The sequence below is a fragment of the Protomyctophum bolini genome (assembly GCF_963924005.1).
Source record: "Protomyctophum bolini genome assembly, chromosome: 8".
NCBI lineage: Eukaryota > Metazoa > Chordata > Actinopteri > Myctophiformes > Myctophidae > Protomyctophum > Protomyctophum bolini.
Window position 1 is genome coordinate 17,746,204 of NC_137869.1, and position 18,505 is coordinate 17,764,708.

At 42.7% G+C, this 18,505-nt stretch overlaps 1 protein-coding gene across 2 annotated transcripts in view; it reads left to right on the forward strand.

Moving 5' to 3' along the window:
- Positions 1–18,505, forward strand: part of sned1 (sushi, nidogen and EGF-like domains 1) — a 44,274-nt gene that overhangs the window by 3,625 nt on the left and 22,144 nt on the right. For both annotated transcript variants that reach the window (XM_080771346.1, XM_080771347.1), the window contains exons 2-10: positions 7,599–7,886; positions 9,783–9,923; positions 10,761–10,923; positions 11,864–11,989; positions 13,051–13,164; positions 14,665–14,778; positions 15,537–15,653; positions 16,120–16,167; positions 16,301–16,408. In XM_080771346.1, the coding sequence (XP_080627472.1) occupies positions 7,599–7,886; positions 9,783–9,923; positions 10,761–10,923; positions 11,864–11,989; positions 13,051–13,164; positions 14,665–14,778; positions 15,537–15,653; positions 16,120–16,167; positions 16,301–16,408 (1,219 nt within the window). The remainder of the gene's footprint in view (positions 1–7,598; positions 7,887–9,782; positions 9,924–10,760; positions 10,924–11,863; positions 11,990–13,050; positions 13,165–14,664; positions 14,779–15,536; positions 15,654–16,119; positions 16,168–16,300; positions 16,409–18,505) is intronic.

Consider the following 18,505-nt stretch of genomic DNA (forward strand, 5'->3'; position numbering starts at 1 on the left):
ATCTGCTCTTTTTAAGAACTTCAGCACCAGTTTGCGCAACTTCAGGCTTTGGAAACAACTATGAATGGCTTGGTTTAATGTACAGTACAGTGTGTGTGTGTGTGTGTGTGTGTGTGTGTGTGTGTGTGTGTGTGTGTGTGTGTGTGTGCGTGTGCGTGTGTGTGTGTGTGTGTGTGTGTGTGTGTGTGTGTGTGTGTGTGTGTGTGTGTGTGTGTGTGTGTGTGTGTGTGTGTGCGTGCGTGCGTGCGTGTAGAGAGAGATGCATCTTACTCCTGATTTATATGTAAAAATCCCTGATGACATCAATATTAACCCATTTAGGCCTAAGGCCGATTCTAAAAACGCCTCTAAATCCTGACCTAAGGTTTCTGAAAAACTTCAAATATTTATATAGCAGCATCAACATTTTTACATTTTTGAATACTGTACATACTGTACAGAACCCAAATATTGGTGCCCGGCCTGAGGGGGTAAGATACCAATAGGGGTTCCCGCCCAGAATGGGTTAAGGCCATATATGGGAATGCCCATATAGAGTATATGGAGATCCCTGATGTCACCAATATTGGCCAGCAGCTCTACATCTGACCTCAAACCCTTAGATCTCCATATATGGAGCTGACCTATTCTGACATTCCATATGTTGATCCTTCCCCATCCATCCTTACTCTTTTGTCTGATACCTGTCCATTTAAACTCTAGACGAAAATTAAAGCCCGGCCCTACCTAGACCCTCATCAAACCCTGTACACTCAAGACACTGCCCCCGCTGCCACCCATAGATTTCCATATATGGAGCTGAGCTGACATTCCAAATGTTGATCTGACCACATCAATACACTCAAGACACGCTCCATATGCCAGTACAGAATTCATTCCATATGTTGATCTGACCCCCCATGCCAAAGCGCCCAGCAGTCTGCTGTCATGTCACCCAGGCGGTTGCGTACACGCGGCGTGAATCATCATCATCATAACCTTTATTTAAACTCGGAGTACAATTGAGGGGCAAGCCCTCATTTTCAATGTAGCCGAAATACAAAGCACAAAATACAAAAAACGAATTCAGCAACATACACTCTACATTACAGCAATATCAAAATATGAATTGTAAAACAGAAAGTGTCCAAAGCTAGAATAAATATAATAAATAGATGAGACTCAATTAAAACAGTAAAACAGAATCTTTTCTTCGTCCGAGCATAGACATGGTAACGCCCCGCCTGTCTCTGATTGGTCTACCGACACTGCCAGCCGCACCAGACTTTCCTCCGAGGTGGAGGATACATGCTGAGGTTACTCTGTGGTGGGAAATAATACAAGTACGATATAATACAAGAGAATAGCAACCTGGCATGCGCAACAGTAACTTTTATTTTTGTAGAAGAGGCAAACTAATATTGTTTATGCCGTTTGCTTTGATTGAATAATTGATTGTGTGTTCTAATAAAGTGTGTTGATTATTGTGTAATGTGTAAACTTGAAACATTATTGTACTGTAAGGTCTGTTTTCCCTTGATTCGTTATCTTTTTTTAGTACAATAGTATTAGTTTACTATAATAAGATGAATACACGATAATCAACACTAACACTTTATTTAGAACACACCCAAATCAAATCATAGTACAACGTACGTGTTCAATTAATTATTCAATCAAAGCAAACGGCATAAACAATATTAGTTTGCCTCTTCTACAAAAATAAAAGTTAGTTACAAGGATGCAGCATGTCGCACGTGCCAAGCTGTCATTCTCGGAGGACAGTCTGGTGAGACCATGGGGGCTAGACGGGCAGTGTCGGTAGGCCAACCAGAGGCAGGCGGGCGTTACCATGTCTATGCTCGGACATAGAATAGATTCACACGTGCAGCCGTGCATGTGACCTCGCCCTCAGGCAACCTACTGTTTATATAGTGAACCAGGTTGTATATCGTTTCTATAGCATGACAAGCGTCAAGCATGTTTTATGATTGTTATCCCAGAATAATGCCATTGTTCTAGATATGCAGGGACTAATGTCAACCACTGACTGGCATCACAATTTTGGGCATTCATTTATTCATGTATTTATTAAATATTTTTTATTAAAAAATAACACCGTGTGAAGTGAGGGGCGCTCTTATCATCATACATCATGCATCATCATGCCTGTTGCCTGTGATTGGTTAGTAATAATCACTAATTTCTCAGTTCAAATCTTGAGACGTGAGGCGACAAGATTTAGCGGACATTTGACCTGAATTCCCCTTTCATTGTCAATGGCAAATCTTGAGACATGTGGGGACAAAAGCTTTATGTAGAAGGGGCTAGTGGCCCTCAAAAATTACATCCGTGTGAAGTGATGGGCGATCATACATCATCTCATTCCCGCCAATCAGAATTTGGGTCCTCACCTTCATCTTCAATGTTTGTATTACGCAATGTTTGACACTCAACATTGTCCATTCATTGTCAATGGCATTTAATGTTTGTGTAGGACAAAGTTTGTGTTAGCACATACAGTAAAAGCTGGACATAGGAGAAAATCACACTCTTGTGAAGTGAGGGGCGCTCTTATCATCATACTGTACATCATCATACATCATCACATTCCATGCTCAGCCAATCAAATCATCACATAGGAGGGGCTACCGCACCTCAAAAACAAATACCGAAAATAGCCGATATGTGACTTGACCGCATACTGTGTAAATAGCCCATAAAGCAGGAAAATGCTCTCCATTGATGTCAATGGAAGGTTTCACCTGACCGGCCTGTGTATAGCTTGTAGAAATAGGGCTTAAGTGGTTAAACTATTTGGGGGTGGGGGGCACAGGTGACCTGGGTTCAGAGTCCAAGTGCACAGTTCACAGCGTAGACACTTAACTGGGTTTCGTCACATTGTTAGACAGCGGCTGTGAAACCTCGTTTTTGACAAGGAGTGGCTAATGTTTTCCTGAGCTGATCCTCGGGTACCTTTTTCATTTAGCGGTTTGCTTTGGCCTGACTTTTCCCAGATGAAAGTTTATTTTTGTCCATAAATTACTTGGCCCCGAAGAAAAAACCACCCAAGAAAAACCCGGCATATATCCGGCAAAGAATTCCCCAAAAATAACAAGGGTGTTAGAAGAGTCAAGTGGCACCATTGAGAGTAGAAGAGAGCAAGAGCATGGGTGTGTGTGTGTGTGTGTGTGTGTGTGTGTGTGTGTGTGTGTGTGTGTGTGTGTGTGTGTGTGTGAAAGAGAGAGAGAGAGAGATGCTTCTTATGCCTGATTTATATGTAGTTGCACACCGATGTCTTGCACCAAAAATAGCAGATCGTGCCGCAGATCATGCTGCAAGTCGTTGTAAGCTTATAGATCGCATATTCTTGGTGCACGACATGACGTGCAAGCGAGTACAACTGAGGCTTTACAAGGCTGATTGATGGTACTTCTCCCAAGTGAACCTGACCGTGGTCATATTACAACATAACACAAGAGCCCACACGCTCTCACATAAATGTAATACATAAACCGCCCCTCACTAAATGTCTGTACTAGTTAGAGCCTGGTGAAAAGGTCTGATTGCTGATTAGAGCGATACACCCAGAGTAAATCCACAGAGGAAACGAAAAAGCATGTGATCATATAACTAAAAGGATAAGTTGCCAAGTTCAGTCATAGAGGAATTATTTTAACTCCCCTTCAGGTCGTGACCATGTCAAAATAGGCCCATATTTAATATGAATCCTCAACCAGGAAGGAATAGACTTCTTTAAACAGTTCCAGATGCTAACAGAGATTGGATTAGGCGACTAAATGTATTCCGGTATTGGAGTATAAAGTCTTTTTGGTGTTCAGCATGATTTCCTGCACTAATTTCACTGTGAGATGGGTGGCTTCCAGACCGCTGCCACCGCAGGTCCCTCATTAGTGGGTGTGTGAAGCTTGTACTCTATCCGTCCCCTCCTGTGCCAGTCATCCAACCCTCTCTCTTGTTCTCCTGGATGGATCAAACAGAGCTCCGTCCGGTCGACCTCTCTCTCCACTGGGCCGCGTTCTCACTGTGGTTGGGCAATTAACTGAGCCCCCGTGCAGGGCCAAACAAAACTTCCTCTTCTGTTTTTACAGCAAAGTCCTAGAAATTATGGGTTCCATACGCGTGAGGGGAAGCAAAGCCTGACCACTCTTGACGTTGCTTCGTCACGTCACATCACCAGTGCCCCCAACCTCCGAGCATGGAAAGGCAAGGTTCACACCGGCGATTAGCAGAAACGGGATAGGTGGCATGGTTGGCAGCGTCTGCACCTGCTGATGATAAGCAGGAATGACTCCATGAATGAAAGCCTTTCACATGGCCCAACACAGCCTTCCTCTCTCGTTCACCGAGACAGGCTGCTATGTCTAGTTCTTACTGACCTCTCCGATACAGTAGGCTACACTAAGATTAGCATGTTATTGTCTCCACCAGGTCGAAGGCATGTTTTGTACTCTCTCCGTGTTTGTGTCCGTGTGTCCTTCTGTCCATCCGTCCGTCCGTGTACAGCTAATCTCCGGCACTGTTGCCCCGGCCGATGACAAACTCTGCACACACACTCCCTGGATGCACTAACCTCTGCCCAAAATTCTTCAGAACGCCCATTTTAGCACCACCATAAGGCCGACTTTTGCTAAACACATTACATTACTCGTACGTACACATTTTATCCATACATCACGCAAATCGGTCTCTATATTCATGTGATCGACACGGATCTGTCCCATTTCCCATATTCCATCCCGATTGGCTAAGATTGGCTTAAAGCTCGCAGGGTTGGTCCATTTCAAACACAATGCCACAAATCATGAACACACCGTGCGTTTTCCGTGAAATCATACACTCACATTCCCACTAGGCCGAGGACGAAATGCCACTTAATCTTTTTCAAATCAGCCTCATGGTGGTGCTATAACAGGCCAAGTCACGTCTTTGCATATAACTGTACCAATCTGCGTAGAACTTTGTATGCACACTCCCTACAGGCCAAGGAAAAATGCCTGGCCTGCATTTTTTAACTCCAAACCTTTTTATTTAGGCAGAGTTAGGAAGATTTATGCGCAACACCCTTTTTATATTAGTCCTTCAGATTTGATCGAAATATAGTATAGTATATGACCTTTATAGTCATCTAATTTAAGCCGGCTTAAATTACATTAATAATACCATTATTAATTATAATGTATGCCAGCCATTTATTGAAAACGCAACATGCATTCATCTTCATAACATTACTAAACATTATGAATATACTATTACGTCACAAACAATCCTATCCTGGTGGAGACCTGTGCCCAGAGGGGCACTTTCTCTAGTCTAAAATATGAAATAATCAATTACAATGTGTGGTTTAGTTGGATAGATTGATGCTTTATTTATCCTTGCAGAAATTATTTTTGTGCCAAGCAGCCAACAGGACACAGAAATTACAATACATACGGTAATCAAATTTACAATACATGGATTGGACAGATCACACAATACATTGACAATACTAAACAACACCTCTCTTACAGAGAGGAAAATAGAATAGGCTGTATACCAGCCATAGTTCAAGAGACATCACATACTGTATCGCTGTACATAATGCGGAGAACTAAGACCTATACTGAGCCTGACTGTGGTACTGTGAGTTGCAACTGTGGTGCTTTTGTTTTTGTAGTTTGTTGATGTACTTAAAAATGTACAGCTGAATTTGCTGAACTTTACTGCTGTCTTGCGCAACAGTAAATGTTTTGTTTGTATTCCCTTGGCTAACAGAAAGTTGTTAGCATGACCTCTAGCATAACTCCCCCATTGGGGATGGTTGTCACACTCATAAGCTTTATTGGTGAATTGTTAAAACATTGTGATACAAACGCAGCTCCATTACCCCAAGGTATGTTATCGACTCTGTTTATGATTCCAGAATTTTGCTCATATAGGGTTTGTTTTAATATCCTGGGTTCTATAGGAATTTGTACATGATTGTAGATATGTAGATTATCCTTTGGATAGCATAAGGAAATGTAGTGTTTTTTCCAAAGAACATTGAATGAAAAGTAGAAAACATTACATTACATTACATTAGTGTTATCTTTTAGTATTTTTTTGCCATAATTAGAAATAAAGCCGCTCTGTTTTCCCTAAATGTCTTTGCTGTCTTTGCGGCTTAGCTTTGACGACAATGTGTATATTGTATTTTCGGCAAATGCTTTTGTTTAAAATATTTTTTGGGGCCTTTTCTGCCTTTATTTGACAGTTTTACAGTAAGCTGACAGGAAATAGGAAGAGAGATGGGGAGTGACACGCAGCAAAGGTAATCGGGAGTCGAACCCGCGACACGCTGTCTGGCTAGATTTGCAGCCTAGGTACCCGGACAGATAGGCGGGCCGCTTATTTTTGCCAAATAATATTCACCTATTTTTGCCGAATATCTGGCTATTATGACATGCCAAGACGCTAGGGTTCATGTGGTTAAACCAAGGGCTATACCACAGTCACCATCTTCCCTGTGTGAACTGAACTCTCTGGCTTTGCTCTGTTCTAGTTTCTGATATTTCTTTACTTCAGTTATACAGTACATGGACACATTGGACACTAGGTTCATATAAAGGGATATTTGTGGCATTATAATTGTCAGGGTGCTGTGGCTTTCACTTTTGCAATCATAATTTACTGCTAGTTGCGTGTAATGAGAGAGATCTTCAAATGCCACTTGAACCTACAGTACAGTCACATTCATTGTGAAATGCTGTGTGGATAAGACCGTCAAATAAATGTTTAAATTCTAACAGGAAGTTGATACTTCTTGATTTTCAACACGTGCAGTAACCACAGGGCTGACTACGCATTTCTCACTGCGGAGATATGTGGACAAGAGTGAACTGGGTTCAGCCGTTTGGTTACTTTAGTGTTGGCATGTGTCTGAGGATTCTTTAAAGATAGTTGAACGTCCGTCCTGGTGTGACGACCATGCAGGTGTGTGAGCAGAATGAACAGGGTTTTTGCAGCTGCTGTCATTTGACAGAATAAAGCTTGCATCTGTTCTCTACATGGGAAGTGCAAACATCCGTTATGGGAGTGCCCACTGCCCTGTGCTGATGTTTGCTCCCCAAGGTCAGAGGAACTCTGCCTGGCTTCGCCTCGACCTCAGCACCGCAGATGACAGAGCTTTCACTTCTGCCATTTAATTTATTACTTTTTTAAAGAATATTTTGAAGCCATTTCCATTTTATTGTACAGTAGTTAGTTCGGAAAGGGTCAAAAGGTTACATGTGCAACACAGGCACTCGGTCAGATTTGAATAAATGGCTTTGCAATTATGCAGTCAGAGCACTCCCCTGGTGGGGCCACTAAGCTGCCCTAAATTGTCTGTGATGTATGTTTCACTTTAATGTGGCATGTTTGAAAAACAAAAACATTAAATCATAGGGACGACATATGACAAGAATGCAATACAGTGCAGTGCAGACTTTTGTCAAAGGTCTCCCCAGCTCTCCCCAGTTTGTTTATTTGAAAGTTTGTCGTAATAGTGTGTTAACAGATCTGGTCGTTACTTTTCCAGATAATAATGTTGGTTACAGATAAACTTATCTGACTCTTTGCTATCTCCCTCTCAGGTAAACAACAATGGTCTGGTGTCTTTCCTGAGGGAAGTGTCCCAGTTCACTCCAGTCGCTTTCCCAATCGCCGGAGACCGGAGGGTTGTAGCACCCTTCTGGGCAGATGTGGATAACCGCCGCGCAGGGAAAGTGTACTACAGAGAGAGTACAGATCCCTCCATCCTGAAGAGGGCCACAGATGACATTAGGACCTACTTCTCAGACTTCACCAATTTCACAGCCACATGGATACTCGTCTCTACGTGGCACCAAGTTACTTTCTTTGGCGGCAACTCTGTCACACCGGTAGCTATACTTTGACACTTCATATTACAGTTTCTCCTATTACAATGTCACTGTTATGACAGCTGTGAAAGAGCTGCAATGTGCTAATTGCTCTGCAACGTCCATGACAAAGATCTGAAGCTTTATAAGCTAAATAAGAAAAACAATCATTTAGTTATTGTCATCTTGCTGCCAGCTATGCTCACAAATGTGTGTGTGTATACCGTATATATATACACACACACACACACACACACACACACACACACACACACACACACACACACACACACACACAGCTAGTCAAAATATAATATAACTAGAACTGCACTCTGTCGAGTGCCTATACTTGCTTGTTGCACACAACTACTAGTGCGCAAGCAGAGCGTGCAAGTACTGTAGACCGCTACAAACTTTCACATCTCAGCCTCTCTGTGAAAGAACGTTTGCAATATTGAATTATTAGGTTAAGCTATTTGCTACGTATCTTGCTTTTGGAGGAAAAAAAGTAGTATTTTGAAGTATGGTAAAATCTTCTATCTATGAAGGAAGACAGTCCCATCGTTTTAGAAGTGTCCAGGATCCACTTGTAGTTTCTCAAAGAAAAATAAGTCATGGATATCAGATGAAAATAAATATATATTAATTGAAAAAAAAAAATGTTACGTATACAGTATAATATTATTTATTTTAAACTCAATAACATTGCTTTCCTTGTCCATCGGTTTCATTTGTTTGGTTTTTCTTACGTATTTGGTTATAACTTATGGTCCTTATGGTTTTGGTTTTTCTTTGTATCCATTCTTCGATCACACAGTTCTAGTTTATGCGTTTAATTTCCGTTGATCTCCTCTAGTTTTTGTATTCCCATATTCTTGAGATTTTTGTTACACATGACATAACCAACCGTTCCTTTCGTATTTCATTTGTTTCTTTTGTTTGGATATTTCAAAGTCTCATATTTCTTTGAAAGCCGTTCCTTTCGTTGTTTTTTCGGTTTCATGAAAAAAGTGGGTTTGAGTCTGTGCCCAATCTCATTGAAATGCATTGACCAGACGTCACGCTGTGGTAGTGTGTGAGCTACAGTTTTTGGTGGATTTCCAGCGTTAGACACTTACGGAACCATCTTTACATTTTGAGTGTTAAATTAACGCTAGGGTTATTTGCCTTTGTGTGGTTACTAGAGATTTGGGCCACTAAGCGGCCCTCACATTTAGTAACCTCTCTCTACCTCTCTCTCTCTCTCTCCCCCCTCTATCTCCCCTCTCTTCTCCCCCTTATACCTCCTCCCTCCCCCTCTCTTTCCCTCCCCCTTCTCTCTCTCCCCCGGATCTCATACAATTTGTTTCATCTATATCATGTGGCACATTATGTTATGCAAAGCTCAGCCAATCAAAGCACAAGATGACACACTTTCGCAATTGTATGTGCATGTGTATAAATACACATAACTACAGTTCAGCTACAGTTCATTCCCAGGTCCAGTGTTGAAAACCACTGGATATTAACAGTACACCTAAAAGCCATTATGAATCTTTGGCAGAACCATGGACTTATATATAACTACGAGGCCATGATGATATTATTCAAAATATTGTTCATCTTTTAGGTGCTTCTGTTCTGTGTTCTGTGACCATTTAATTCACTCAAAAACCTCATACAAAATATTTTTACATTAAAGAAAGGTAATATAACATGAATACAGCCATTCACGTTTGCATTAATTTATGAGCTAAAATTGTGACCGCTCCTGGTTCCTCACTCACAGAGCTCAGAAGCAACAGAAAAAGACAATAAACTATATTTGACTTATATCATTGCCAGGTAGCAAACCCAATGTTCTGTTTCAACATTGCTTTAATATTAATTGCAATGGAGGAAAATAAGTTTAAATGATACCTGTTCCTTTGCATTTAGGTGAATACTTTCCAGGTGGTGCTTATCACAGATGGAGCTGTTTCCTTCACTATCTTCCAGTATCATAACATCACGTGGACCACGGGCATGCATGCCAGCAGCGGAGGAGACCCAGCTGGGCTGGGCGGGATCGCAGCACAGGTAACATCACCTGGCTATAACCTTAGATACTCTAAACCACCAAGTGCCAGTCATTACGGCCTATTTAAGCCTGAGCAACATCAGGGTTCGGGGAAGGTCAAGATTCTCATTTTCAGTGGCGCCAAGCTTACCATAAATAAGAAAAGAGAAAATAAATAACCAAAGAGATTTAATTACATTAACCATTGTGTCCCTATTGTGAAGCAATGTAGTGTGAGCATGTAGATCGGTATTTTCACTATTTGTCATGCAATGAAGTATGGGGCTTTGTTAATTATGCGATTAGGAGAGTAGGGGAGTGATATGCAGCGAATAGTCCAAAATATACTGTATATCCCTGGCCGGGGTTAAAGTAGGTTTATCCTGTTTTACACCGGCTCAGGGTATAAAATAGGCTAGCCCAGAATATACCCCTGTAGTAAGTAAATAGCCTTGCCGAGCCATGAGGTCCATAGGGCAGGGGCCTAATGCCTATCTCCTGTTTCTGTAGCGTGAGGCAGCTTGATGTACAAGTACACCCCCTGGACATGACACTAGTATGTCACAGGGACTTACCCCCAATCCAACCCTTGATGCTGAGTGTACCCCAGACTATACTGTACCTCCTATTTTCCCCACACATCATAACTACAGTTTGGGCTAGGCCAGATATCTCTCCTGTCCAGTTTATGCCTTCTTGTGTTTTTCATAAATAAGAACTCAAATGAATAATATACTGGATTGTTTCTCATTAGATCTGCTTCTAATGAGAAAAATTAAGCGTTGTTTCTGACCATGTCTTCAAACAGCAACTCCAGTGATGGTTTGTGATGTTCTGTCTCGCCTCTCCTCTCCCAGGCAGGTTTCAATGCTGGTGATGGGAAGCGCTATTTCAACATTCCTGGCTCTCGCACCGATGACGTTGTGGACGTGGAGGGAACCACCAACGTGGGCTACCCGGGCAGATGGGTCTTCAGGATCGACCATGCTCATGTAGAAGTTGGAGGCTGCAACGTCTCTGGTGAGACTTACAGTAGCCAATCATTTTTGTTGCTCCTTTTTTCTCAGTATTTCATTGTTATGCCAATTAAGTCTTCCCCACACATTGATGTGTTTCCATTGCTTCTGACTCACGTACAAGTGAGGAGCCCCCATTGAGAGACAGCGCAGAGGATTCATACCCCTAGACTAGACCAGAACCTGAGTGCCCTTAGAATGAACCCTATAGTTAACAAAATACAGGGTAAATAGTCATAAAAGGGGAGTCCGTGCAAAGAAAACAATTCTGTGCTTCAAAGTATCTAGGATACCAAGTACACCTAGCATCTGTCTAAACAACCTCTATCTAAATAACATTCTTACCGTTTGTGGTCAAGCAAAGAGTTTGTTGTATATCTAAATTGATGCTGGTCATGTTTGTTTCATGCATTACTGCCATATAGCTTAAATATAAAAACCCTATTACTGGCATATACAAAGAAGCAACTGACAATGACAGTTACCCATGATCAAAATAATCAATGTTCTATGGCCAAAACAGGCCATATCCTCGTCATCCACAGACACAGCAATCATGTTTCTCACTGGCTGGGTAGATTCCGGGCACCTTAAAGGCATTATATGCAACATTAAAGCCTACATAATTATGCTGAGGTCTATCCCTGCAGAAAGACACATCCCTCTGGCTGTATTTTGTTAGTTTGACATTAGTTATCCTTTATTTACCCAGGGAAGTAACGCACTGAACATAGAAACACACAGACAGACATGCGCGCGCGCACACACATTAAAACCTGGGAGCTGATGCAGTACAACCATTCAGCCGTTTTTATACAAATGAATGGAAACCATTTTCATAATAATGCAAAAATAATTGTAAATCTCTAATAACTGCTGTCAGGTGATTATGCAATACTTTTGACAGGCCTGCTATTTATTAGACTATTATCCTCTGTTTACAGCATCTGTGTGTCCTCATCTTCGACCATGTCTGAACGGGGGTCAATGCATCGATGACTGCATCACAGGCAACCCTTCCTTTACCTGCTCCTGCTTGGCTGGCTTCACAGGACGGACATGCCAGATAGGTCAGTTACAGCGCCAGATAGGTCAGTTACAGCAGTGGTTCTCAACCTGGGGGTCGCGACCCCTCGGAGGGTCCCGAAATCATTTTGGGGGTCCCCAAATAAATAAATAAAAAAGGGCGGCTGGAAAATGGAAATTTTGAGTTTATATACTACACATAGTCCATGCATAAACTTTCCTTAATGATTATATCTGGTTTATTTATGATGTATTTTCTCTATTATAAGGTTATTGTAGTGGTCAATTTGTATTGGTGGTGGAGAGAGGGGCGGAGCGGGGGTCGCGAGACATGGCCAAAGCATTTCCGGGGGTCCCCAGCCAAAAACTTTGAGAACCCCTGAGTTACAGCACTGGTTCTCAAAGTGGTGGCTGGGGACCCCCAGGAGTCCTTGGGTGTGCTCCATGGGGTCCCGAATCCAAAGCAAAATTAGTTCATATAGCATCTATAGCAAGTATATTGAAAGAATGTGAAAAATGCAGCAAAAAAGAAAATGTTGTATGGGTCCCTGGCAAAAGAATATTTTCAGATGGATGTACACTGCCAAATACATATTAATTCGGGGGTCCTTGACATGAAAAGGACCACAGAGTTACTGAGTCAGATTTCCTAGGGGAGATGGTCAGCTATTACAAATGGCCCCGCCACCATGATGCTCTCTCCTGTTTACTTGACACCCCTGTATACCCTGGATGACCCCACACACACACACACACACACACACACACACACGCAGGCACGCACACACAAACACACGCACACGCACGCACACGCACACACACACACACACACACACACACACACACACACACACACACACGCACACACACACAGCCCTCCACTGTCCCGTTCAGCCAGGAAAAAAGGATGTCAGCTTGTAAAAGCTGAAATTCACCTGGCTTGCCAAGGGACATCCTGATAGGATATTTCCTTTAGTCACATCTGCTTGTAATCCATGTATCAGGTCCCCGCCAATCTGTGGCGGTCTCCTTGGATAGTTCATTATCGTGTTGTTTCTGCTTAAGAGCAGCCATTACTACTTCCTTTGTGTTTCCCCTTCTCTAGATGTAAATGAGTGTGCCTCATATCCTTGCCAAAATGGAGGGACCTGTAAAGACCTGGTCAATGACTTTGTTTGTCAGTGTCCACCTGGATACACCGGACCTCTGTGTGAAACAGGTACCACATAATATCTCAGTTTAATTAGAGAATTAATTAGATTAAATCTGAAAGATAAATACTACAGTAGCCTACATGCACACATAGACTACTGTAGGTTTTCCCTTACCGGATTCGGATTCCCACACTCTTTATTGGGGCTCCAAATGAAATGCGGAAGCCCTATAATAATCGCTTCATCCGTCTGTCTGTCCGTCCATCTGGCCACAAATTTGTTATTATTCTTGTGACCACTAGGGCGGGGCTCTTTATGAACTGTCAAGAACTTGTAGTTGTCTGTGAAATTCTCAATGTGGAAGTTGCTCAACAAATGGAATGAAATTGTGTTGGCAGTGTTTCCCCCGTGCAGATGGTTGACAGGACATTAGCGATAGTTAAAATGGGGAGAAAACCAACAGAGATTATTTTGAATGAACGATGCAAAGTGGTCCAAAACAACGTCCGTAACCTCATGACCGACATGTGGGAAGGGACAAATATGAAAATAAACCAACCCCATCTAGTCATAAACCCACACATGATTTGTAACAAAGTCAAAAACTATTTATAAAACCCATCAAATTCCAAGACTAAGCAAAAGCATCTGTAAATGTATCCTCAGTGACCCAAAGTCAAAATGGAGAAGAAAATAAAACATAGCATGATTCAGTTACAAGAAATGGGAGCGGAGTATTTATTAAAAAAACGGTTGATCATTTACGTGGGTTCAGATTGTTCCAATTCAAATTGTATCTTATTGGTCCACATATGTAACGTTTTTGCAACAGTTTTCTTTTTCCTTTAAATATATTTTCATTTATCATAAAAAATAATCTATAACTATTTTCTTGTCTTTTTAACAACTTCTGATATTAACTGTGTCCTGTTTATGGGGGGAAAAGATGAATATCAAGTGTTTTGGCTAAAAGGAGTCTCCACAATAAAAATCTTAAGAATGTCTTGGTCTGGCCTGGTCTGGAACTGCAACCTGGGCCCAGTGGTGGAAAGTAATGAAGTACATTTACTTTAAGTAATGTACTTAAATACAATTTTTTTATAAATAAATAAATACTTTATACCTTTTTTTAGTCCACTACAATTTTTTTAATACTTATATTAATATTTATACTTCAGCTATTTGGAAATAGCTGATCTACAATCTGAAAATAACTGATCTACAAACGCACAACGTGTCGCCAAGGGACTTGTATTTTGTACATTTACATACCGGTAAGTAAAATTTTGAATTCTAGACTTTGACTTGTGATGGAGCATATTTATATTGTGGGATTACTATATACCTTACTTTAGTAAAAGAATAAATCGGAGTACTCCTTCCACCACTTCCTGGGCCTGTTCCCACAGTCCAGACTGTGGAGATGTATCAAACCTTCTCTAATACCTTTCACAGCCAGCAGCGCATATTTGCAGAGTGAGGGGAGCAGTGTGGCGGATATATTAATCAGCTGAGTAAATATTCCACGACTGTGTCTGTCTCTGTGTGTTTGCGTGTTGTTGCAGACATTGACGAGTGCAGAGGCCACCCCTGTGTCAACAATGCGGCGTGTGTACAAGGTGTCGGCACGTTCACCTGCGTGTGTGAGCCGGGTTACACCGGTGCCCTGTGTGAGACAGGTGAGTTCCACCACAAGTCCCGGTGGCCAGGAGTGGGCATCTCTCTCCGAAGGAAACCTTTCCTGCTGCTTTCCGCATTAAACTGGGCCTTTTCGGCAGATGTCTTCGTCCGTAGAGAGTTTCCCAGTCAACCTGGAGGAATGGCTCCAAATGGGGGTTACGGTCGAATTGATTTGCAAACAGCTTTTTTCCTTGGGTCACAAAGTTTAGAGATGGGCCTCGCCGGGAAAGTTCACTAAAGCCAGGTCGCTCGGTCCTCCCAAAGAAAAAGACTTTTCCTAATGTAGTGTTCAGAGGGCCACTCGATTGGTTGCCGACGAAACTCGATACCGCCAGGGAATTAGATTATTGGGCCCTGCGCGGTTAACTGAATCCTTGTCTCGACATGAGACCGGATTACGCTTAATTCCAGACACCTGGTCATTGAAATCTGATGCCTGCGAGAGGGAAGTTGGAAGCTCTAATCCTGCTCAGTGTCCTTTATGATATCAATCCATAGACAACACATGCCTGCTCCCTGTGAAGATGGATGGGAGCCCTCTATGTGAAACCAGATCTACTGTGGATGTATTTCTATCAGGACATCCCCATTGATGCGTCCATTTGACTTGACGTGTGTGTGTGTGTGTGTGTGTGTGTGTGTGTGTGTGTGTGTGTGTGCGCGCGCGTGTGTGCGTGTGTGCGTGTGTGTGCATGTGTGCGTGCGTGCGTGCGTGCGCGCGCGCGTGCATTCTTTTTTGTGCATGTGAATCCTCCAGACATAGACGAATGTGAATCACAGCCCTGTCTGAACGGAGGAGAATGCGTGGATCAGGTGACCAACTACACCTGTATTTGTCCTGCTGATGCCTTCACCGGAACCCACTGTGAGACAGGTGACCTCAGCAGCTTTGGTCAAATTCCGCCAAAGGGCACCGGTTCACAATTTAACTTTTAATTTCCCCTCTTCTGGGGGAAAACTAGTTTTTGATCGATTTTTTTTACAGAACCCACAACACTCTGTTTTGCTTCCTGTAACATACTTTTTATCAGCTGAGAAAGGCAAGAAGACAAACCTAACTAAACTTCTCTCGTCCATTTCACTCGACTGAGAGTGAAATGGGTGACTGTGGCTAAGCGTTGTTTGACTAACCCATTATGTTGGCTGAGAGCTTTTTGTGGCATCTCCCATGTTCAGAAGCACACCGTTTATGTGGTTGGCTTAAATGGTTCGCCAGAGCGGAGGTCTAGGGCAGCTTTCCTTTGTTTTACGACTGTGCTATAGTACATGCAGGTTCCCTCCTCTCCGACTGTCTGAATAAGGCTCACATGAGACTGTTTTCCTCTCTTTATCTCTCTCAGAGCTGGTGGCGCTTCAGCTGAATTCCAGCCGAGCGGAAAATCAAACAGGTAAATGCAAGTAGTCTCTCATAAGTCCTGCGAGCTGAATTGAATTGAGGCCCTATCGTGTATTTTCTGTGTCTTAATACCAAATTTGATTGTATCTGTGCCTATACATCTATTTGTAATTTTCGGATTTCAGCACCCTGTGAAGGGGAGGGTTGTGAAAAGCAACAGATCTGTGAATATACCAGCGCTGGACTGTACAACTGCACATGTGCTCCGGGTTACCATGGCGACAAGTGTGAAGGTAATGTACCCGGCAATCAGCATTTAACAAACAACCAAAATCGGAATGTTCTTCGGGTACGCTGAAGGCTGATCTATAGATCAAACTTCAACGTCATCTTGTTCAGCAGCATCTCTCATGTTCACAACCTCTGCGTTTATATGGTTGGCTGAATGGTTTGCCAGAGAGGAGGTCTGGGACGGCTTTGCTTTGTTTTACAACTGTGGTATATCTTCTCAGACTGAATACGCTGCACATTTGCCTTACAATTTAGGCATTTAGCAGACTTATTCGCCACTGCCGTGGCTCAGTTGACAGCACAGCGGGAGAACAACGGCAACTCTGGGCGATAAATATATCCTATAGTGGGCGTTCCTGCTGTCATTACCTATGTTCTCGTATAGGTGATTAGGAAGATAAACAAAGCAACACGTGAATTTCATTGGCCCACTATCGGCGGACGATGTCGTCCAAAACATAAAATATTTTCATGTTTTCGGGTTTTCTTCCGCCCACTTTTCGACTATCGCCTGTTTGCCTGCTATTGCCAGTAGTTGCCGGGTCCCATTGACAAATAATGCACTTCCGGAAAATTCGTCTGGCTGTCGCCCGCTGTTAAAACGCACTGTTAGAGTGGCCTCTTGGGAACTGGAAGGTTCCCGCCTTTTTCCGAGACTCCTTCTTTCTCAGTGTCGAAGTGTCCTTGAGCAACAGACGGAGCCCTGGGTGTCTTGCTGATCCACGCTGTTCCTAATGGATAGGATGGGTTAGAGGACAAATTCCAGGTTCAAATGTACTTGGCAAAAACCAACAACAACAACTAACAACACATTAATGCATTATTATTACTTAGTTGAGTGGCTGTGTCATACGTCAAAGATGACGTAAATGCAACCAACAAAGAGAAGTGTGAACGTGTTTCAAGTCTCCCTGTAGGCAATTGCGCAGGTAGAGTGCCGACCGCGCGGCACGGATGTGAGATCCCACAGGAATTTGGCGTCCTGCCCTGGAAGAGGCTGCCATGATGATGGATGAATGTAATTATCAAAACTGACACGGCCTCGCCCTGTTTACTAGGGGAAACCGTCGCTTGATGTTGTGAATAATGGCTTCATGGCACCGTTTTATTAGTTTACCAACAAGAGGAAGTGTTTTGTCTAGACGTACAAGGGGCCTCTCTTTTTTTATAGGTTAAAACTTGCTCCTTGGTATTCAGGTCATCTCTTCAGACAGAGCTGTTGGAATATGCACGCTCTGACACTGCCACTTGCTCCTCTGGAAGTTGGCCATCGCACCACGCTACGGAACTGCTTTAAAGAGCAGCTGCTGCTTGCATAACCACAGGGCAATTTGTTCACAAAATATGTACAATGCTATTATCCCTGCCTAATGTTTCATAATTATCCTCCTTCGGGAGGCACACATTATATCATTTTAAGTTATAATTTATGTCTGTGACTGTATCATATTATGTGTGTTTTAGGAAATAATGGGGCGTGTGTTTTGAAAACCTGGGATGAGCTTCCATGAGAGATCGCTTTCACCCACATAGGCTAGCTGCTACAAGTATTCTCCCCTCCCCTAGAACCGAAAACGCTCTTTAACAGTACTTGAACTATTACAAATGCTACTTCTCACCCCTGAGCTGAAATATCTATCAGTACTTATATAGGCTCTCTTAAATCTCCCAAATACTTTCCTGCCTGGCTCACTTGGAAGGCACAGTGGAAAAAGGAGCACGATCCTCCAAGGAAGAGAAAGTTGTTGGTTACACAGGGGTGCCTAATCAGACTCTCAGATCAAAGGGACCGGCCACGCAGGTGGCCAATGAAAGTAGCTCCAGCAAATTAACAAAACATTAATTGCCCCCCAGGCCATGTGTTTTGATCACAAAACATGCCCCATATCATCAGGGGAAAAAAGTAATACCCTCCACTGAGTTCCTGGGACTTCAAAGGGGAGCAATTTAGTATTTTGATACAGTGAGTGTCCCTTTGATCCACTGCTGCAATTAGGAAAGGAGGAGGAAAAATAAAAACATTCTTCCAGTTTGTGCCAAGGAGCAGAACCACAACGTGCTGAGCCCGTAATCCTCCCCGATCGCCCGCCCCCCCCCCC